The sequence below is a fragment of the Rhinopithecus bieti genome, unplaced genomic scaffold (genome assembly GCF_001698545.2).
Source record: "Rhinopithecus bieti isolate Rb0 unplaced genomic scaffold, ASM169854v2 scaffold_11161, whole genome shotgun sequence".
In the NCBI taxonomy this organism is placed as follows: domain Eukaryota; kingdom Metazoa; phylum Chordata; class Mammalia; order Primates; family Cercopithecidae; genus Rhinopithecus; species Rhinopithecus bieti.
The window spans coordinates 2,754,964-2,777,283 of record NW_016806937.1 but is presented as its reverse complement, the minus strand read 5'-3'; the positions used below and the strand labels follow the sequence as shown (position 1 = coordinate 2,777,283).

The window sequence follows — 22,320 nt, the reverse complement described above, 5'->3', positions numbered from 1 at the left end:
TTTAGGTTATATGTAGTTGAAGATTTAGTATGTGTAAAATCATATCAAAGTTTAGGGATAAGTATATCTGGTTATAGATTGCAGAAGTATAATCATTAACCCTGTCAGACATGATTGTATGTTTAGGAGAAGGCAAAGAACAGGTCATTTATCTTTGAAGGAATGTAGTGACTCAGTCAAGAGATTTGGAGGGCAGGGGTGTTTTGTTTTGTTTTTAAAGCATTTTTTTTCTGGAGAGCTGTATTTTTTGTTTTGAGACAGAGTCTCACTCTGTCACCCAGGCTGGAGTGCCGTGGCATGATCTCCGCTCACTACCACCTCTGCCTCCCGTGTTCAAGAGATTCTTCTGCTTCAGCCTCCCGAGTAGCTGGGAATACAGGCACGTGCCACCACACCCGGCTAATTTTTCTATTTTTAGTAGAGATGGGGTTTCACCGTGTTGCTCAGGCTGGTCTTTAACTGCTGGCCTCAAGTGATCTGCCCGCCTCAGCCTCCCAAAGTGCTGGGATTACAGGCTTGAGCAACCGCGCCTGGCTGAAGAGAGCTGTATTTTGTCACAGAGTCAGGGGTTTAAGCAGAAATTAGCACATAAGGCTTTTAATGTTTGTCACACTCTCCTCTCACTGGTAAAATAATGTGACATATACTGGAAATAGAAAGATGGGTGGAGACCATCCTCTCCTAGCACCCTCACCCCAAACCAAGCAGCACCAGCAGCCCCTGCCGAAACATTCTGTCGCTCCAAAAGCTTCCCACGATGGGCATGGCATCACCACACTGGAATTCTTAGGTTCTTTATTAGTTTTTCAGCACAGTTAACTCTTTCTACGTTGACTAGAGTTTTGTTTTACATTTTGTCATCTCATGACAGCAGCCACCAGAATACACAGAATTAGGCTCTTTGTGCGGAGAAGAAAATAATAAACATTAAAAGTTCACCTTGACCAAAGAGACAACCTCCAGAGGACCACCACACATGGGAGGACCCAATGTACACACACACACACACCTATATATATAATGTATAGATATTTATAGATATTTCATCTGGAAACAGCAAAAAACAAAAAAAATTCCAAGATTTGCAGTGCTATCTACAGTAAGAGGGATGAATTCTACCAGCTTTCAACCAGTCACATTCAGTATTCAGAAGAAGCACATGAGGGGGTAGAACTCGGCACAAACTAACACACCACCAGGCTAGTCATGGCTTAAGATTACAGAAGGGGGGGTGATGTGTGTAGAGGAAATACGCATGTAGGTGTCCTCTCAGCCTCAGAACACACGCCGCAACCCTCCTCCTCCACAGCCCTTCATGTTTTCATTGCTCTCTCCCCTCTGTTTTGAGGTTTGTGACCATTGGTTTAGGGTCTGAGACAAATGGCTCTGGTTTCTGGGCCGCAGGATGCTATGGGGTAAGGTGGGTGGATGGGAAGCATACAACACAGTCCTGGGCTTCAGGGGACAGCAGGGGGCTGGGGTGTGGGGGAAGCCTTTCTCCTCTACCTGGCTCTTGTTCATGTCCAGAATCATCAGCCCCCAGTAAGCCCCAGCCCCGGGGGCTATGGGGTATGGGACTGTGGAACTCTCGCTGCCTTGGGCCAGTTGACTGAATAAACTCTCTCTTCCTTAGTGATGCTTCCGGGACACGCTGGCACAGCCTGGCCAGAGCTCTGCGGGAAACACCACACTGCTGCTGATGGCGTTGCCCTCTGGGGAAACTGGGGGCAAAAAAGGGGTCTCCAGGAACTCAGCTACCCCTGCCTCTGGCTACCTGCGGGCTCTCAAAGGCAGTCACCACGAAGTTCTCAGGGCACACATGCCACACATGGGCTCTCTCTTCCTTCTCCCTCACCCCCCGTCAGGTCACTGTGGGGACAGAGGACCAGGCAACTTCTGCCTCTGGGAGGCCTTGGCTCAGAAATGGGAGAGGGCCAGGAGGTGGCAGAGTGTGGGCTGGAAGGGACAGTCTGTGGGGTTCCTGCCCTTACGGTTCTCCATGTTCTGTCTTCCTTGGGCAGAGAAACCCCCTGATGCCCCTGCCTGCCTGGCCCTACAGCACCAGCTGGGCCCAGAGAGCACCAGGAAAGTGGCTGCCTGGTCCGAGCGCCCCCTTGTGGCTATTGTCCAGATGATTGTCACGAGACAGAAACGGGTGTGCTTGGAGAGTGGGGGAAGGGGTCTCCCAGGGCCCCCACGCCAGTGCCTGAGCTGGCCCTGCACCCCTGTGGGCCCAGTAACCACCCTCTCGAAGCCTCTCCCATCTGCAAACATGCCTGCCCAAGGGCTCACCCAGGAATGGCCTGGATCCTTAGAGAATCTCCCTCCCTGTGGCCCTGCCCTCCTGTGCCTGGGCCGCAGGGAGTGAGATGAGAGGGGTCAAGTCGGCCAAGTTACCATGGAGAGTGAGATGGGGTGGGGAGGAGTGAGCCCCTCAAAACACCTGGAGACTGTTCCGCTGAAGGATCTAAGAGCCCCTCATTTTTTTCAAACAGAACCCCATTTCCTCCCCTTTGCCCTCACAAAAATAAACTAAAGGGAACATGAGCCGGCGCAAGGATGGCGGTGGGGCCTCGACGTGGGCGGACAGGTGGGCGTCGTCAGCGGGATCGAGGGCTTCAACAGGACACCTCCATGGTGTGGTTGACCTGGCCCAGCCCCTCGCTGCTCTCCGAGTGGGTGCAGGCCTGTGGGCGGCTGCCATCCACCGAGCTGGCACTGGTGAGGGATGCAGTGCGGGAGCGTGCCAGGCGGGTCATGCTAGCCGAGGGCACTGTGGACAGAGACAGGGTGGGCCTGAGGACTGGTGGGCAGTGCCAGGCGCCTCTGGTGGGAAAAGTAGGCTGCAAGCAAAGCGGCTAGCGAACCGTTCCTCGAAGGCACAAAGGGCCCCTCCCGAGCCAGGAGGCTGGCGACAGCTGTCGGGCCGGGGGCATGCAGGGCCAGCGACAGTGAGTGGTCCTAGGGGGCTGTGGCCAGCAGGGCCCTCTCAAGCAGCTGACCAGGCAGCCCTGAGCAGCTGGTGCAGGGAGGTGCTGGGTTTCCAGCTGTGCCTCCCTCGAGGATGCCGGTGGAGAAGTAGGACTGCTTCTGTAAAGGAGGATACGAAGCGGTGGTCACCCTCAATTCAGACTCTGCCCTTATTCGGAGTTTTACAAGCAAGACTTGCGGGCAGCAAACTCTATCCTGAACGCTCCTGGCCACCTCCGGCTCAGGCAGGGCCAGACCTGGGCTCTACCTCTAAGGAGGGTCTGTTTCCAATCCCCAGAGCTCTGGAAGCCACGCAGCTCATGACAACCTAGAAGCAAGACTGCTCTGCAACCCAGCCAACCTAGAGGCCAAGTCTGCAGAAAAACAAGAATCTGTGGGGTTTCTGAGTTGAACAGGACACAAGAAGATTCCAAACCACAGCAAGATGCAGCCTGGCTGCAGCAGGAGCGGGGGAAGGGGAGGCTGGGCGTCCATGCATCAGGGGAAGGGCTATGTGGCTACCTGCTCCTCCACTCAGCCTTCGGTCCTTCAAGTACGCAACTAAGAGAGAAGACAGAGCCAGAGAGGGGGCGGGGTGGGGGAGACACAACACAGTGAAGAGCGTGGTCCACTGAGGCCAGGGCATTGAGATGAGCCGGAGAGATGGGACAAAGGACAGGCACAGAGAGGCTGGGGGCAGGGTCAGAGGCTCCGGAAGCCCACTTCTGCCTGCCCGCCCACCCAGCAGTGGTCCCCAGAAGGATGTCTGGCCCAAGGAAGCCCTGACAACCGGTGGGGTGCTTATCCCCTCACCATTCTGCTGGGCCTCAGTCTCCTGTGTACAGAACTGGGGAGGCCTGCCCCCTCTGTGCCTCTCCCAGCTCGGCTGCCTGGTGGAGTTTCTCCCCAGGACCCTGAGAACGCATCTCAGCGCCTGACAAGGTTCCTCCATTCACCTCACAAATGCTTGCTGTGCCCTGATCCCAGCCTCTGCGCTCCTGCGGAGCCCCTCTGTGGGCCCCAGGGCTCTGCCCTGCTCCAGAGAGCACTCTATTCCTGGGTGTCCTCCCCAGCCTTCCCACAGGCCGCCCCCTGTTTGCCCTGGAGATACCAGCTCCAGAGGCTGAAGTCTGGAAGGCAATAAAAAACAAACTGAGAAGAGGAAGTTTGCCTCCTGGCATTGGGGAGCTGGAAACAGGTATGTCTTAGAGGGAAGGGGAAGTCGAGGAGACACACAAGGGGGGTGTGTGTCTGTGTGTGTGTACCTGGTTCTACCTCAGACCCAGATTTTCAGATCTGTCAACTCAGGTTCAGCTGCTTTCAGCTCTCTGAATGCCCAGGCGGCCCCAATTGCCTTCCCTGGTCCCAGGCTCCAAGCCCACTCCTATGACGCCCCGGGTGCAGCCACCAGTTGTTTCAAAAGGCCTTCTCAGGTGCCGTAGGCCCAGCTCTGACCCCAAGCCCTGGGGCACATGAGGGGAGTGTGCCTCACCCCCAGACAGGCTTCCCTGGCTGGACCCCCAGCACAGAGAGAAGAGTCTCTTCCCCCAGTATGCCCAGCACTGCCATCAGAACAGTGCGCCAAGTCCTCCCTAAGGGCAAAGGGGAGCTGGGCACAGCCTGGGATGCCCAACTTGCAACTCAGGTGGCATCTGTGGGGCCCAGCATCCGGGGCCCAGGTCATACAAAACTATGCCTGTGGGCTCCCCAGTACCACCTGACACCACGTGCCAGCCCTGCAAACAGGAACCCCACCCCAGCACTGCCTGCCCACTGGTCTCTAGGTGTGGAGGGGTGGAAATGTACTCACTGTAGCCCATGCCTTGCAGGAAGTATTTGAAGGCTTCAGTCAGCTTCCCTGGCTGCGGAGGGCAGGACAAGCACATGGTTTCACTGGCTGCCTAGGATTAGCGGGGAGGGTAGGGGCTTCCCCCACCCCATAGAGGTAAAGGCAGGAGGGCCAAAAGTCTCACCTGTGTGACCTGGGGCAGCCCTCCGGAGTCTGCCATCTGCAAGGGAGAAAGTGGGGTGACTTGAGCAGGGCCCTCACTCCAGGACAAGCTCCCACCTGACTGGGACCCCAGGCAAGCCCCTCCCTGAGGTTGGGCCCATGCTAGGGAAGCTGGCCTAGGGCTGGGGAAGAAAGCCTCACCTTCAGGAAGGTTGTGGTGGTCGGGTCCAGTTTGGAGTTGCACTCCACCTGGGGACAAGGAGCCAGCTTCAGCAACAGCCCCTGCTCCTCCCCACCCCTGTTGCTAAGGCAGGTTTGATGCCCCAAGCTGGGGAGGAGAGGGGGTGCAGGGAGGCAGAGGGAGACCCAGCACCTGTGACAGGCTGCTTCTCCCAGGCTTTCTTCTCCCAGGGCTCCCCACGTTCTTGGAGACCAGTTTAGCAGCCCCCCTGAAGGTCCTGGGACCCTTGGAGCCCACTCACAACTGCTAGGAGTGGGAGTCAGGCAAAGGCTGGGCTGCCGTGGTGGGACTGGCCTGGGAAAAAGTCCTGGGGCCCTCAGCAGTGAGGTGAAGGGTGCCGAGGGTCTGAGAGAGACTGGGTAGAGGGGGCTGGCACAGCCCACCACCGCACTCTTCCAGGACCTCCCAGTGGGCACGGGAAAGCCTGGTATTTCCAGGGCGCACGGGGCTGCTTGGGCACTTCCGGACCCTGCAGCTTCCCAGCAGCTCTGTGCTAATGGGGCCTCACAGCCCCAGGCCACCTGCTCCCAGACTTCCAGCACGAGGGGTGACACATGGCCCCCAAACGTAACAGGTGCAGGTGATGGGGAAAGGGAGACTGTGCCGCTGTATGCATTAATGATTTATAATGACTCAATCACATTTCAGAAAAAAGAGATCGTAGGCCCTGGGCCTGAGGTAGGTAGGGACCAAGTTGGGGCTGTGCTGCTGGGGAGGGAAGAGGGGACCTTCTGATGGCCCAGCCCTGGCCCCAGCCCTCCCCATTTCCAGGCCTCCCCTGCTAGAAGGATGGGGGCTATGGCAGATGTGAGGCTTGGCAAGACTGTGGGAAAGTGGACGAGAAGCCCACCATCCACTGCCGGCCCTGGAGGCTCCCCTGGTCTGGGTCAAGAATTGCCCCTGCTGGACAGGGGCCATGAGCCCCGCACCCCTACCTACCTCACACCCCCAGTGAGCCCACAGCCCCTCACTCACCACCCCGTCCTCAGCAGGTGCATTATCCCCGACCACCAGCATCACGGGGCAGCTGCAGATACAGAGAAAAAGGGCTGTCTGGCTGGGCCACGGGGGCAAAGGCCGGGGCAGGCCAGAGGGCCAGGAGGCACTCACCGGAGCGTCTTGGCATTGAGCACTGTTCCAGGCCGGTTAATGTCCAGGTCTCTGCGGCTGTGGGGGAGGGGGAGGGGAGGGGCAGAGGTGGGCACCCCAGGACAGGATGAGGGGCATCCCAAGCCCAACACTGCCAACTGGTAAAGCAGGGAGGCATGGACCTGCTCTACATAAATGAACTGGAGGCCCCCTATGCATGGCTTTTTGGACTCCCCAGCACATACCAGGTGGGCTCTCAAATTTTGCTCTCTATCCCCCTCAGAGCCATGGGTACCGCCACCTGTGCTGTGGGAGTTTCTGCTACTGGTCTATTGGACCATATGGGATGGCAGGCCCTGGGTCTCTTTATTCTCTATTGTTTTCCTAGCACCATGCACACAGCAGGTGCTTAGTATTTATAGAAGAATGAGAAGGAGGGCAGGTGAGTGAGGGGGCCTGGCCACCTCCCTGCAGGGCAGGGCAGCCCCTAAAGGGGGCTCCAAGGAGCAAAGCTTGCAAACCACAGGCTCATCCGACCTCTTCCCCATTTTGCAGACGTCAATATCAAGGCTGGGTTACTGCAGTCAGGGATGTCACCAACACCCCCAACACTCCCACGCAGGGAGCCCCCAGGGGAGGAGGAAAAGTGGAAGAACCCAAGGCCCGGAGTCTGAAGACCTGTTCCCCTCTGCCCCTCACAGGGTGTGACCTTGTGCAGGAAATGACCTCCTTTGAAGCCCAATATCGTGCCCATCTACAAACCAGGGCAAGGGTGTTGCCTGCCTGCCTCCCTCAAGGGGTAGTGTGCAAGGGCCCCCACTGGGGTGTGCTGGGTCCCAGGGCTGCTGACCCCACCCGCACCTGTTGTACATGTTCCAGAAGAGCTGCAGGTTGGCCTGGTTCACCACGTTCCCAATCTGCTGCCGGTAGCTCTGCACCAACTCTGTGTTGTTCACTAGCTCCTCCTAGGCCCAGGGGGATGGATGGGGGCGTGCAGAGGAGCAGACAGAGGGACGCAGGCTCAGAGGGGGCCGGCAGATGTCACTGCCAGAGTGGCCCTCGCCCCATTCAGCACGCAGGGGAGAGGGAGTGTTGGCAAGTAGGAGGTGGGGCCTTGGGAGGGGATGACTGTCTTTCAGATGCCTCAGCATCATGGAGATGCGATCTGGAGTGAGCCAGGTCAGATGCCAAATACACCCGCCTGCCTCCTGCCAAGCCAGGAGGGGCAAATCCCAGAGTGCCCAGATCTGCAGAAGCCCCCGCCCCCTTACCTGGCTGAAGAGGTGGGAAAGCACCGTGTCGGGTAAAGTGCTAGTTAGGCCGGAGAGCTGCAGGGAGCAGGGCGCCAGCGTGAGTGCCACCCCTCGCCCCACCCTAGGTACACCCACCCCATCCCTGGTCACCACACACACCTTGGTGGCAGCCCAGTCTATCCAGCCTTTGCCGTTGGGGTCGATGTTCACCAGCACCAGCCCCTCCACCAGGTCGGGAAAGATGAGCTGCAGTAAGAGGGGAAACAGGGCTGGGCGAGGCCGGGATGGGTGCAGACGGCAGAAATGCTCTGTAAAGTCTTCAGGGTGCCGCTGGTCAGCCGCCCGGCTGCAGCTGGGTCCGTGCATGCACACCCGTGTCCAGATGCCCCTGCCTGTCCTCCTCTCACCCAACCCTTCACAGTTCTTGGATTTATTTAGAATCTCTATCATTGTTTCCACCCCTACACACACACACACACACACACACAAACACACACACACACGCTCTTTCAACAGAATCAGCTGTTAATATATTTTTGAAGATGGTGCTATTGCAAAATTGACTATTAAGCATCTTAAAATCTTAAGCATGTTGTTTTTTTGCTTTTATAGAAAATGAAGCCCCGGCCAGGCGCCATGGCTCATGCCTGTAATCCCAGCACTTTGGGAGGCGAAGGTGGGCCGATCACCTGAGGTCAGGCATTCGAGACCAACCTGGCCAATATGGTGAAACCCTGTCTCCACTAAAATACAAAAATTAGCCAGGTGCAGTGGCATGCACCTGTAGTCCCAGCTACTCAGGAGGCTGAGGCAGAATTACTTGAACCAGGGAGGTGGAGGTTGCAGTGAGCCGAGATCATGCCACTGCACTCCAGCCTGGGTAACAGAGCAAGACTCCATCTCAAAAAAAAAAAAAAAAAAAAAGAAACAAAGAAAATGAAGCCCTCATGATATAAATTAAGAAAAAAAATCAATCTTTTCAAAGCCTATTTTGCCTTAGGCATTGCAAAATAGGTATTTTCTCTTCAACTGTTAGACCACGTTTAAAGAAAAACAGCATAGCCACATCAAGCTTGTCTAGGGTGGCAGGGAATGGCCTCCAGTTAACAAAATGATTAAGTGCTGACATTGCAACTGGAGTTGAAAATTCTTGGTCATTTCTTTTGAAGTAGGAAATGTCTTGGATCCTGAAAAATTAGTTTTTTTTTTTTTTTGCTTGTTTTTAGAGATGAAAAGCTTGTGAATTCCTGTCCAACAATGATGTTTTTGAAATGTGCCTTCTTTAAACCTCCCAACCACAATAAAATTTTTTGCTAAAAAAATTATTCATGTTGAAATACCATGGCAATTAGTGAAGGATGATCCTTATTTAGTGGCTAGAGCAGAAGTTAGTTGTATAGTTTGTTGCTACTAGAAATTCTGGCTTTGGATAATAGTTTAAGCAAGTTATAGTTTGTAGTCTCTTGAGAAAACCATATGGAGAAAGGAACCTCTTTTTAAAAAAAGTTAATTTCCCTGGAGGAAAAAAGAAAAAAGAGGTTTTCTACATAAAGAAGAGGTGGGAGGAGGAGAAGCAAGAGCAGAGACAGTTCCTCAAGGCTGAAGGGTTCCCCCGGTCCCCACCACAGGGAGATCCCTGGCTTGCCCGGGTGTTTGGGGTAATGGGGGCATGGGGAGACTCACTGCAAACTTGGCCAGCACATAGGCTCCGGCACCCACTCCGATGCCAATCACGTACTTGAACCTGGTGCAGAACAGGCTGGTCACTCTAGGGCTAGGGGTGCCATTTCCCATACATGTCACCCAGAGCAGGCCCTGCCCACAGCCTGAAGCCCTCAGCTGAAGCCAGGTGGCTCTGCAGTCGGGGTAGGCACCCCTGGGCCCTAGCACTCACCCGAAATGCTGCACCACGCTAGGGAGCATGGCAGCCAGCTGCTCCATGGAGGGGAACTGGTACCTGCAGGCAGAGCAGGAGGTCAGGGCCCAGGTGTGGCCTGGGGTGCAGAGCTGGAAACAGGCGGAGGGGGCTCCGGGTACCTACCCCTGTGGAAACTGCGACGCCCCCACCTGTTGTCCAGGGGCATCCACGTGACACACCACAAAGTGCTTGGTGATCTCCTGCATGTCCTCGAAGTTGAAGAAGGTGTTGAAGCATAGTTTGTCTGCAAAGACACACCTCCACTATGGCTGAGCAGAGGGGCCGGGGGACTGGAAGGGAGGCCAGGCCCCCAGAGGGCTCACAAGGCAGAAGTGTCAGCCTTAGGTCCATCAGGGAAATGGAGGCCCGGAGGGCGAAGGCAACAGAGCTAAGCGCGAGTGGGATTGACAGGGCCCTGTGGGGAGGGCGGGGGCCTCACTGCTGATTGGAGGCAGAGGAGGGCTGACTGAGGCTGGGCTCCACTTACGGTTGAGGCCCACATCGTGGTAGGTGAGGATGGCTGGGCGGTTCCCCTTGGGGGAGCCCCGGATCACCACGTGCAGAAGGCCGTAGGGCGTCTCGATGTCGTGCTCCTGGAGGGGAGAGACCGTGCTGGACACTGTGGGCAGCCCCGCTCCTGGCTCCTCTGGGGAATGAGGTGGTGCAGCCTGGTGCCTGTCAGGCATGTGGTAGAACCCCTGCTTGGGGCATCCTGTTCACCCCAAGAAGCCCCCAGAGAGGACCGAATGGATGGAACACCCCTTCTTAGGACTGTTCAGAGAGACAACATGAACTGGTCTGCGTGGGGAAGTTCTGGTCCTCTCTGCAAACCAACCAGCAGTTTGTGCCGTCACTGTCCTCGGCCCTTGAGGGTCCAAGCAGGCCTTTTTTTCTCCATCTTGCAGCAGCCCCTCCTGGGCAGCTCTGCCTCCCCAGCCCAAGTCCCTCTCACACTCAGAAATCTCAGGCACTTCCTGCTGCTGCAGGGGAACAGCCTCAGTGGTCCTGCCTGGAATCCTCAGTAAACACCCCATGTCAGCCAAGCCTAGCCCCGACCCCTACACTGCCCCTGGCTCCCACTCTAAGGCTCTTGCACATGTGGTTGCTTCCACCTTGAACGCCCTTCTCTGTGAGCCCAGCATCCCCAAGGGCTCCCTTCAGGCAGGCCCGGGTCATACCCCCGTCCCCATCTCCTCTAGAGGCCTTCTGCAGAGCCTGCTCTGGGATCCTCTTGAGTTCACACCTTTGGTTTTGCTGCTCAAGGTCATTACTTCCTCAGGAAGACCTGGCTCTACCCCTACTTGTGAATCTGAGCATGTCACGTTACTTCTCTGCTGTGCCTCAGCCTCTCCATCCAGAACCACCTCACAGGGACATTGCGAGAACCAGACAAGCCAACGTCTGTGGAGCATTTAGCACTTGGAGAAAGCCCCGGAAAGGGGGCTATTATGCTAGGGCAACCCTAGGCCTTGGGGAGATGCCCTCCTCATTGGTCCCTTTGCAAACTGATCATTCTTAGACACTTGGATGGGCAAACTTCAAGAGGGGCCGTCTGAGCTGAATAAACAGATCCTCTCTGCATCATCGTGAGCCCTGGGAACCAGGTGAGTGGCCCAGTGAGTTGGAGGTAGGGCTGTGGTCAAGGACATGAAAGAAACATCAAGTGACTGAGCACCTACTGTGTGCCAGGCTTCCTGCACGTTACCTAAGAGACAGGAACCGTTGTCCCTGTTTTGCATATGAGGATACTTTGGTTTAGAAAGAACCTGAATTCCTGCCTCCAAATGGGAAAGGAGATTTAGACAGCAGGAGACAGCTGCTCAGGGGCCGGCATTAGTGGATCTGGTCTCAGAGGACAACTGTCCAGGCCTATGTCTCCAGTATGGAGTGACAAGCTGGCACCAACCTGGTGGCCAAAGGCTCTACCCTGGGGGCCAGGTTTTGGCTTGCAGGCCCTGTTTATTTCCCTGTTGTCCTCCAGGAGGGCCCTGGTAATAAGCCTTAGGGTGAGCCATGCAGCTCAGGGGATGAGGAGGCCACACCAGGGCTGAGAGGGGACAGACCACAGAGTCCCTCCCATCCCAGGCCTGTCCTTTCTCGGGGCCCATCAAATCCAGGAACACTTCCCAGTCACACTTTTCTCATTTACTTGCCACATAGACCCAAGCCATAGAGGAGGAAATTGAGGCTGGGAAAGAGGAATGACTTGCCCAAGGTCAATCCCAGAGTAGGGAGGGTGGGCCCTGCCAGGTGCCAGTCTCAGGGGCCAGGGCGGTGTACTGAAGGCTGCATGTTCACAGGAGATCAGGTTCCACCCGAGGGAGCTCCTGACCAGGCAGCCCCTTCACAGCAACCTGTGAGTTCTCTCAGCTCTGGAGGGTGGGACTGCAGAACAGCTGCAATGCGCCTCCTGCTGCATAAAGGACAGTTATCCTCCCGGGTTCAGACGTCAAGAGCCCAGGGCGGTGTCTTCTAAACCCAGATCCGCAGCCTGCGAGTCAACGTGAGGGGTGCAAGGGGTGTCTGCCCTCCGCTGCTGAGCAGGTCCGGACTGTCTCCTCCCACCCCTGGTGTGGCCGCCCCTGTCCCCATCCCTCTGAGGTGACGTGATCAGACCCTACTAGGGCTCATCTCCCAGGATGGGAAGGGCTGGGGCTGGGCCTGGGCGTCGCCGGGCTGCCTGTCCTACAAAGCCCAGTGACCTTCGCTGAACCCTGCTGCCCACCTCCCTAACGCCTTCTCTGACCCTCTGCGGGGAGCTCAGGACTCAGTTCAGCCAGATCGAAGCCAAGCATCCCCGTCCCTTGGAGCACTGCGCAAGGGCAGCGCCCCAAGGGCCACAGTGCGGTGCACTCTGAGGCCCCCAACCCTCAGGGCCGAGCACTCCCATTGGCTCTGGGTGACGTCAGAGCCGGCCCCGCCTCCAGGTGGGCGCAGGCGGGAAGCACTGCGGCAGCAGGGAAGGGGGCTGTGGCGGCTCCTCTCGGCCTGTTCGTCTCCCCTCGCCTGTGACCTTGAGCACTGCAGGGGACGGGGGTGCTTTTGAGCCGGGCTTTGCGCCGGTGTGGGAGTTGGTGGTGGTGGTGCTGTGGTTCGGCCTGTCAGCCGCATCAATAATTCAGGGGACAGGGTCTGCATGGACAGGCAGGTGCTGACGTCGTCGTCGCCTCGGGGCGTGCGGGGTGACCTATGGTCTGCGGAACCGGCAGGGCAGGCGTGTGGGGCCCGGGGGTGGGGGTGAGTCTGCCCCTGCCTCTCCCTCCTGAGAAAGAAAGGAGCCGGGGTACCTGATGCCCCGGCGAGAGGAGGTGCCCTGGGTTCCACCTGGGGTCCCCTAGCCCTGCCAGCTTCACGGCTCCAGCGTTGCCTTCCCCCACCTACAAAATAAGGCACGCAGGCAACCCCTCCTCGTTCCTCCCCAGCAGGGACCCCTGCCTGAGGCTATCATTCCTGTGTGGCCCAGTCCTCCTTGCCTCTGCCCGGCTGGCGCAGCAGAGCCCTGGGAACTGTGAGGCAACTCCTAAGGAAAAGGCTGCCTGTCCTTCCCATCACACCGGCACAGCCGTCCAAACAAGCTAGACGGCCGCCCACTCGGACGGCAGCCCCTGCACGCACAGACCCCGCACGCACGCACACTGGGTACACAGCCTCGGGGGCTGACCAAGGACCCCCCGCCCCCTGGCCTGATGGCCCCAGGCACCACCAAGGCAGACATCATCCAAGCACACACCAGAGGGCACACGGTCAGTGGGACGTGCAGGCACTGGCGCCCGGGTCCACACGGCAATGCAGCCAAGTCAGACTGTGGCTTCCACGTTCCATTTCCTGCAGATACGTCACCCACCCCCCACCCACACGCTCCCCCTAGCCCCTGCTATGGGCTCTGACTAGCAGCTGCCCCCAGCCACTCCTGCAAACAGGATCACCAGGGAGCCTGGAGCCCTCTGGCCGTGTCTCAGTGACCCCAGGGTGAGGCTATTGAAGGCAGGGCTGCCACCAGATGTGGGCTGAGGGGGCACTTCCTCCCTGCAGTGGGTCATAAGGATGCACCATCCTCCCGGCCCACCTCGCTGCCCGTAGCGCTCTCACTCACCCCATCCCAGCACTCCGGCATCTTGCCGAGGGAGGGAACCCGCCTCTACCAGGAAGGACAAACAAAGGCCTGAGTCACTCGGGTCCAGAGGGCGGGGACAGCTTGAGTGGGAGATGGTCGGCTCTGTGATGGGGCACAGCTCCTGGGCCATTTATACAGAGATCCTGGCCCAGCCTAGCTGGCCCCTCCTCCATGCAGGGTTTCTGAGCAGTGACTCGCTTGCCCGGAGCCCCGGCTCCCAGATTGGCTGCTGGTAGACAAGCCTGGCTCCAATTGGCTTCTGAAGTCCTCCTTGCCCCAGCCCTGTCACTGCTCCTCCCACCCCAGCCACATATCATCCTTGATGGTCCCCAGCCCCTGCATCCGCCCCCAGCACACAGGCACATGCCAACAGCTGTAGCTCATATAGGATCCTCCAAATACAGGAGCCGAGGTCACATGTACAAACTCACCCATGTCAGGTGCACACAGGGTCCTCAAGGACATGCACAGCTCACCAATGTGGCGCAGGGCAGCATGCATGGGCACTGCTCAGACAGCTACAGCCCTTGACCTACACCTTGGGGAGTATGGAGGGCCCGAGAGGGCCCCAAGCCCAGGATCTTGGGGACCAGACCCCCAGGCCCAGCCTCCCCATCAGGAAGGTTCCATCGCTTAACCTTGAGGAGGCCTGGGAAGCTGCTGCTTTCTGGGGCAACTTGGGTTATCACCCTGCTTCAAAGAGCTGCTCCTCCACCCACCAGGGATTTTCTCCCACCTTGCCCACGCAGATGCAGGGGGCTTCCCCACAAACTGAAAGTGGAGTTTAGGGGCCAGGGGCCCTGGGCAGATAGCAGGGCCAAGGGTATGGTCAGGCACACACCAGCTCTGTCCTCCCCACCCTCACCCTGCTGACAGGGGCTCCAGGCCACCAGGGAGACGAAGCGGGGCTAGGAGGCAGCTTCTTGACATTGACATGCCCACCTCTTGTAGACCCACTAGGCCCTCGTTCCCAGAGGCAACCAGTTTGGGGCTTGGCTCTCGGGTCTCTGGGGAGCACACCACTAGGGCTATCTCAGGCTCCGTGCCCTATCCTCCTGGGAAGCAAGGATCTGGGTGGGGAGCTCAACCGAGGTCTGCAGGTGGAGTGAGCAGAGGAGAATAAAGGCCAAGAAGTGCACGGGAGGAGAGGAAATAGGCCAGGGAGAGGAGCAGAGGAGGGGGCCCAAGGCTGGGAGAGCAGGAGCCACAGAGAGAAGGGGGATGCTGCGTGCCTGTGCTCCCAAATATAATCCATGAGGATTATATGTATTATCCTTGCAACTGCCTGTGCAGTAGGCACCGCTGTTTCTTCCATTTACATATGGAGGTTCAGAGAGGTTGACTGACTTGCCCAAGGTCACACAGCAAAGAAGCGGCAGACCTATGAGTGGCACCAGGGTTTGGCTGGCAAGACCTGAGCCTAACTTGTCTGGCCACTATAACTGCACAACCGCCAGAAAAGAGGCCAACAGTTTGGAGAGGCACACAGACTGCCCCATTTCTCTCCTGCCAGGCCTGGGCAGGGGTGGGATCAGGGCACAGAGCCTAAGATAGTCCTAGTGTCCTACTCCCCAGAGACCCGAGAGTCAAGCCCCAAACTGGCTGCCTCCAGGAACGAGGGCCAGGTGGGTCTACAGGAGATGGGCATATCAACGTCAGTAGCTGCCTCCTATCCGGCTTCCTCTCCCTGTCTTGCTGAAGAAGGAACACACCACTGACCCCAGCCCATGCTGACAGCCCTGCATGCTGGCCAACTGCCCTTAGAGAAAGTGGTCATCTCCTCATCTCTGGGTACCTGGTGACCTGGTCGACACCTGTTATGTACACTATTGCTGGCCATGTCCTCTGCCTGGGGGCACCTACTCCATCTCTCACCTCTCACTCTGGAGACCCAGGGCAGACTGATAGGCCCTGTGCTCCCCGGGGCAGCAGGGAAGTACAATGGGGAGTCCCCCTGGCCCATCACCTCCTGGCTATGCTCTCCGTTTCTGCAGCCACTGTGGCACAGGAAGAGGCTTGGAAAACAGGCACAGCCCTGCCCTCTGTTCTGCCCACAAAGCCCTCCCATGTCCCCCAAAGCCCCACCCAATCCTATGCCCACTCCAACCTCTGACCCCTGAGTGGCCTCTCCCCACCTTTGGACCCAGGTGACAAGCTGAACTGCGACACTGCCCACTCCAAGCCACAGCCTCCATGACTGCTCAGCTCACTGCCTACAAACCCACTGACCTGAGTTTAAGTCCCTCCTGGCCCCCTATTAGCTGGGTGACCTTGGGCAAGACTTTTTTTTTAACCTCTCTGTGCCTCAGGCTTCTAACTGTAAAGCAGGGACTGTGTGCCTTTCTCACCAGCCTGCTGTGAGAATCAGAAAAAAACTGCACAAATCACTCCAGATCTGACCCCACCCCTGCCCAGACCCTGGTAAGGGAGAAATGGGGCAGTCTGTGTGCCTCTCCAAATTGTTGGCCCTTTTTTCTGGTGGTTGTGCAGTCATAGTGGCCAGACAAGGTAGGCTCAGGTCTTGCCAGCCAAACCCTGGTGCCACTCATAGCTCTGCCACTTTTTTGCTGTGTGACCTTGGGGAAGTCAGTCAACCTCTCTGAGCCTCCATATGTAAATGGGAGAAACAGCAGTGCCTACTGCACAGGCAGTTGCAAGGATAATACATATAATCCTCATGGACCTAGAGAAGGGATGAGGAAACTGAGAGATGGAGACGTTAGGTAATTTTGTCACTTGGCTAGTAAGCAGCGGCAGCTACTAGTACCTCAGCACTCTGGGTGGGCCTGAGGTCTCAGAATCAAGAGTGGTGAACACTATGTTCAAATGTCCTGTAGGTGACAGTCTTTCTTTGAGCACTTTACCCATTATCTCTCTTTATCCCTCTTTTTTCTTTCTTTTTTTTTTTTTTGAGACATGGTCTTGCTCTGTTGCCCAGGCTGGAGTGCAATGGTGCAATCTCTGCTCACTGCAACCTCCGCCTCCCGGGTTCAAACCATTCTCCTGCTTCAGCCTCCCAAGTAGCTGGGACTACCAGCACCTGCCACCACACCTGGCTAATTATTGTATTTTTAGTAGAGACGGGGTTTTATCATATTGGCCAGGCTGGCCTCAAACTCCTGACCTCAAGTGATCCACCTGCCTCAGCTCCCAAAGTGCTGAGATTACAGGTATGAGTCACCGCGCCCAGCCTTTATCCTCTTTTTGGAAAATACTTTTTATTTTAAGTATGGAAGGCTTCACGAATATGTGGGTCATTCTTGTACAGGGGTCATGCCCGTCTTCTCTGTATCACTCCAATTTTGGTATATGTGCTGCTGGGGCAAGCACTCATTTTGTCTCTTAATACCCTCTTTACAAATGAGGCAAATAAGGACAGAGAGGTTTGGTAATCTGCCTAACGTCACACAGCTAGTGGGCACAGAGCTAGGAACCACATCCAGGCAGTTTGGTGCTAACTCCACACTCTAGTGGTCATTCGTCACGGTCAGCTGAGTGTCCATATGAGGGGCCCGTGGACACCATCGCCTTAGAGACACTCGGGAGGTCCGTGCTGCCTGTCTCCGTGAAAATGCGGTGGATGAGTGGAGTGACTTGGGCTGGAGGTCACATGCTTGGAAGTGGCGGGGCCAGAACCTAGGTCTGTCTGGCTCATGTTAGTCCCTCTGCTACACTACCTCCCCCACTGGCTGCCCCCACAGAGGCAGGGGACAGTGACAACGCCTGCCATGGTGAGCAGGAGATAAAATCCCTGCCAGGCCTTGGCCCAGATAACAACCATCCATTCCTGTGGCTGCTTTTCTAAAACAAAAAACGAAAAAAATGCTGCCTCCATGTGGTGTGATAGGAGTGGACAGGAAGGTGCCTTTTAACGCAACCTGCCTTTTACCGAGCAAAGATCCTGAGAACCGGGGTCCCACATACCCCGGGCCCCGCAACTCCAGGGCTGCAGCTCAGAGGGCTCGGTGGGCTTCACAGCAGCAGTTGGGCACCCAGAGGTGTGGCGGGGTCTCCTCCGCAACTCCAGGAATGCCCTCTGCCTGTCCCCCACACCATAGGCCTGTGTGCTGGGGCTGGCATCAGCACTGTTGGTGTCAGCCTCCCATGCTGTGGGATCAGTGTGTTGAGGCACTGGCTGGGTGCTCTAGGATTTTACTTGGCCAACCGCTTCCTCCAGGGCCCATTTGCCTGCATGGCCCATCCTCATTTGCAGCATGGAGGACAAAGAAAATCCCCTGGTGAGCCTGCCCTGATCTCCAGTTGTCCCTTTCCACCAGCCTGGGCCGGCTCCCGACCACTTCCCTCCCATCCCTCCTCCTGGGCTGCCGTTCACTCCCTGCTGTCGGAACCCCAGCCTCTCCTTCCAGCTCCAGAGCCCTTTGTGCTTGGAGATGGCATTCCCGGGGGATCTGAGCACATGTACACTGGCTGCCCTGAAGTCTCCCCTCTCGTCCTTGAAGCAGCACGTGACCGAGGGACCAGCACACAGGCCCAGATTCTCACACTGATCCTCACGTTGCTCCCAGTGGGGGAGGAGCCAACAGGCAGCCCCGCCTCCGTGTCACCCCTGCGTCCAGACCATGTAGCTGGTGCTGTCACGGGGCTTGCAGGCTGACCCAAACCAGGTCAGGCCCAGGCAAGGACAGTGACCCGGGGGCTGGTTCCACCTTACAGGAGGAAGGGTCTGAATTGGTTTGGCATGTTGGGATTGCCAGTGGGGTCCCAGAACCCAACGGGACTCCCTTGTGTAATTGGTTCAGCATGTTGGGGTGGCCAGCGGGGCCCCCGGAACCCAGCAGGGTTCCCTTGTGTCTGCTGTCAGGCATTTTCCCAAACTCAGAAATCAATGGTCACTGTGGGACTCAGAGGAGAGAAATAACTGGCCGAGTGAGCGACATCATCACCCGGAGGAATAAAAACAAAGGGCGTTTTCAGCTTTCACAGAGAACCTGGCATCAACTAAAGAGGACAGGGTTGTCCTGGCAACAGCTGTCATGGCAACAGGAGCTATTTTAGAGTCAACCTGCCTTTCACTGGAAGAAAACGCTGATTCAGATGACAACATCCCTCACTCTCTTTTCCATCCTCACTCCCCCTAGAGACCCCGTCTCTTCCCTGCTATTCACAGAAGCAGGGCCAGTTCATCTCCCACCCCAGCATCTCTCTGATAGGCAGGGGACAGGCAGGGCCGCTATGAGCTCTGCGGGTGGTCCTGGCAACTGCTACAGGCTGGGGGCACACAGAAGGGCTGTGACTCTCCTCTGGGACCTGGCCAGGTGGGGCGAGGGGCTGGCCAGCTGTCAGTCCCACATCTCGGGGGTCTGAGCCTTGACCTACCTTCCAGTCTGTGTCTGCAGCCAAGAGGAAGGCATCAGAGGTCTCCTAGGGGAAGCCAAACAGAGGGGGTGGCAAGTTAGGCCCTAGCTGGTCTGGGGAGCCCATGGGGCCTTAGCAGACTCAATTTCTGTCCCAGTCTGTATTTTCTTTTCTTTCTTTCCTTTTTTTCTTTTTTTTTTTTAGAGACAGGGTCTCACTCTATCACCCAGGCTGGAGTGCAGTGGCACAATCACAGCTCACTGCATCCTCAAACTCCTAGGTTCAAATGATCCTCCTGCCTTGGCCTCCTAAAGCGCTGGGATTACAGACATGAAACATCGTGCCCAGCCCACCAGTCTGTCTCAATGTTAACAAAACTGACCAAGGGCTCACCAAGGTGCCAGGTATTGGCCACCAAGTACTTGGTGGAGGAGCCTGTGAGCATCCTCATTAAGGATGTGAGGATTCCATCTTACAGGCCACAAGGGTGAGGCTCAGAGAGGCTGAGTCACAGGCTAGAAAGTGCTGGAATCTCCCACTGCAAATCCTTGCTGTTGGTCACTCTGCCCTCCCGCTACCGTAGATGTTTTTCTGACCATCAGGGCACAAGGGTGGAAGAAAGGGAGGGAAGGGGAGAGGTGGGCGTGACTAACATGCCCACATGTAGGGATGGGGAAGCTGAGGCCCACACAGCGAGGGGACTTTTCCATCCGCACAAAGGTACAGTGGCAGCTGCTCCCACCTCTCCAGACCTGGTCGCTTTGCGCCTCAGATCACTGGAGCTTACTTCACAGTGAACCGTTTGAGTCTGGCTAGTGCCTGCTCTGCCCACTGGACTGCGGGCGTCACGGGGGCGGGACCACGTCTGGCTGTGCTCTCAGTATGAAGCTGGCATGGAAGGGGCTCGCCAGACACAAACAGATCTGGATGAACAATCAGGCTTCACCAATGAGGGGAGAGAGGCTCAAAATGCGCCCACAGGTTACGAGGCTGCACAGATGGCCAGGGGAGGAGCGGGGGCTGGAACCTCACGTCTGAGTTGCCAGGCTCTCCCTGAAGCCAAGGGGAGGGTGGCTGTGCGACTCACCCGCTCTGGGTCCCTGTCTCCCCATCTGTATGACAAGGCAGCTGGCCAGCTCAAACTTGGGCCATTTTCGGGCCTGGGGAGGGAAACTAATCAGGGACCGGCACACGTCCGGGTAAAGAAAAACTCACAGATCCTGCCTTGCCTTCCCCTGCGTCTGCCTAGAAATCTCTGTGCCCTGCTCTGCGAGGCTGTGAACTCATGGGCAGGTCACTCAGCCTCCAAGCCTCAGTGCTGTGAGGATGACAGGAGAAGCTTGGTATTGCCCATCATTCTGCCCTTTGTATCCCAGCGCTGGACTGTGCCTGCTACAGATTCTTTTAAGGAATAAATACATGGATTGGCCAGGCATGGTGGCTCATGCCTATAATGCCAGCACTTTAGGAAGCTGAGGCAGGCAGATCACCTGAGGTCAGGAGTTCGAGATCAGCCTGGCCAACATGTCAAAACCCTGTCTCTACTAAAAATACAAAAATTAGCTGGGTGTGGTGGTACGTGCCTGTAATCCCAGCTGCTAGGGAGGCTGAGGCAGGAGAATCACTTGAACCTGGGAGGCGGAGGTTGCAGTGAGCCGAGACTGTGCCACTGCACTCCAGCCTGGGTGATAGAGTGAGACTCTGAATCAAAAACAAACAAAAAAACAAACCATGGATGACGGAGACAGTCGCATGAGAAATAGGGTGCCACAGGAGGAAGAGGGAAGCAGTCAGCTAGGAAGGTACAAGGAGGAAAATGACCCCAAATCACAGGAGTGGGAGGGAGAAGAATGAAACCAGTATTTCTGCCATTTTTCCCAAAACAAGGAAGAGTTCAGCCACCTGCTTTCCAGCAGGCCAGGTGGTGGAGAAAATCAGAAGGAACTGGGGGTTCCCATGCCCAAAGAGGAAAGCCAGGCTTTGGGCTTCCTGTGACTGTCACATAGAGAATGGCCGCACCCGCTCGGGCTTCTGCAGATTCGTTCCAGGCCTGTGGGGGCTCTGCAGGGAGGAGGGGAGGAGAGGAGGGAAGGGATGGGGCTGCAGGGGGAGGACAAGGGCCTGGGGCTGATGATGAATGGATCTTCTCATCTTGCACAAGGGGGCTGAGGAGAAGACAGGGGAGATGTCTATACTCGGGACCTTAAGAGGGCCATTATCTCAGAGAATGACAGAGGAGGCAGTTTTGTTACAAGCAAAAGCTAACAAAAAAGAAGGCCGGGTGTGGTCACTCACATCTGTAATCCCAGCACTCTGGGAGGCCTAGGCAGGAGGATCACTTGAGCCCAGGAGGTCCAGGCTGCAGTGAGCTAGGATTGTGGCACTACACTACAGACTGGGTGACAGGGTGAGACCCTGACTGTCTGTATCTCTCTCTCTCTCTCATTCTCTCTCTCATTCATACACACACACACACACACACACACGCACGCGCACACACACACACACAGTGGAGCAGATAATGGCAGGGTGTGCTGTATGCTCTCTGGGTCTGGGGGCCCCAGGAGATGAAGGGTGTGGGAGGGGAAGGACTCAAAGGCCAAGAAAATGCAGGGTGTTCTGAGGGAGGCGGAGGAGTGGTGTGTGGGAGGCGGGATGGGGACACAGGCGCAGAGGGATCCACAGACAGGCCAGGCACTGGAGTCTCCAAAGGCAAAAGCCAGGCTCCAGCGGCGGGCAGGCAGGCTGTGAGTAAATGCGTGGGAATCCTCACTTCCCACTGGACTGAAAGAATTTGCACCTGGCAAACGGCAGAACATTTAAAAAGTGAACAAGGTGCCAGGTGAAGTGGCTCATGATTGTAATCCCAGCTGCTTGGGAGACTGAGGTGGGCCAGGAGTTCGAGACCAGCCTGGGCAACACAGCAAGATCACCTGTCTCCACAAAATAGAAAAATGAGCCAGGCATGGTGGTGCATGCCTGTAGTTCCAGCTACTCAGGAGGCTGAAGTAGGAGGATCGCTTAAGCCCTCTCTAGCCTCCTTGAAGAAGGAGGAGGCTGTTATGGTCACACCATTGCACTCTAGCCTGGGTGCCAGAGCCAGACTTATCTCTAAACAAAAATAAAAAATAAATAGAAAGTGAAAAGGATGGGGCTGGGCACAGTGGATCACGCCTGTAATCCCAGCACTTTGGGAGGCCGAGGTGAGTGAATCACCTGAGGTCGGGAGTTTGAGGCCAGCCTGACCAACATGGAGAAACTCCATCTCTACTAAAACTACAAAATTAGCCGGGTGTGGTGGCACATTCCTGTAATCCCAGCTACTCAGGAGGCTGAGGCAGGAGAATCGCTTGAATCTGGGAGGTGGAGGTTGCAGTGAGCCAAGATTGCGCCATTGCACTCCAGCCTGGGCAACAAAAGCAAAACTCTGTCATCAAAAAAAAAAAAAAAAAAAAAAAAGTTTTGCCT

General features: G+C 56.6%; 1 protein-coding gene across 11 annotated transcripts in view; it reads right to left on the bottom strand.

The window, feature by feature from the left end:
• Positions 1-583: 583 nt before the first annotated feature.
• The window catches only part of NDRG4 (NDRG family member 4), a 53,377-nt gene continuing 31,640 nt past the window's right edge, over positions 584-22,320 (bottom strand). For 2 of the 11 annotated variants that reach the window (XM_017878937.1, XM_017878930.1), the window contains exons 3-19: positions 18,874-18,918; positions 13,516-13,560; positions 12,710-12,799; positions 9,910-10,015; positions 9,546-9,666; positions 9,399-9,461; positions 9,188-9,248; positions 7,664-7,750; positions 7,523-7,579; positions 7,113-7,216; positions 6,273-6,329; positions 6,138-6,189; positions 5,123-5,170; positions 4,944-4,979; positions 4,781-4,832; positions 3,493-3,531; positions 779-2,773 (exon numbers count right to left, since the gene is read on the bottom strand). In XM_017878937.1, coding sequence (XP_017734426.1) covers positions 2,619-2,773; positions 3,493-3,531; positions 4,781-4,832; positions 4,944-4,979; positions 5,123-5,170; positions 6,138-6,189; positions 6,273-6,329; positions 7,113-7,216; positions 7,523-7,579; positions 7,664-7,750; positions 9,188-9,248; positions 9,399-9,461; positions 9,546-9,666; positions 9,910-10,015; positions 12,710-12,799; positions 13,516-13,560; positions 18,874-18,918 — 1,218 coding nt within the window. In that variant the 3' untranslated portion in view covers positions 779-2,618. The other 9 variants (XM_017878939.1, XM_017878936.1, XM_017878940.1 and 6 more) reach the window with 7 other exon arrangements.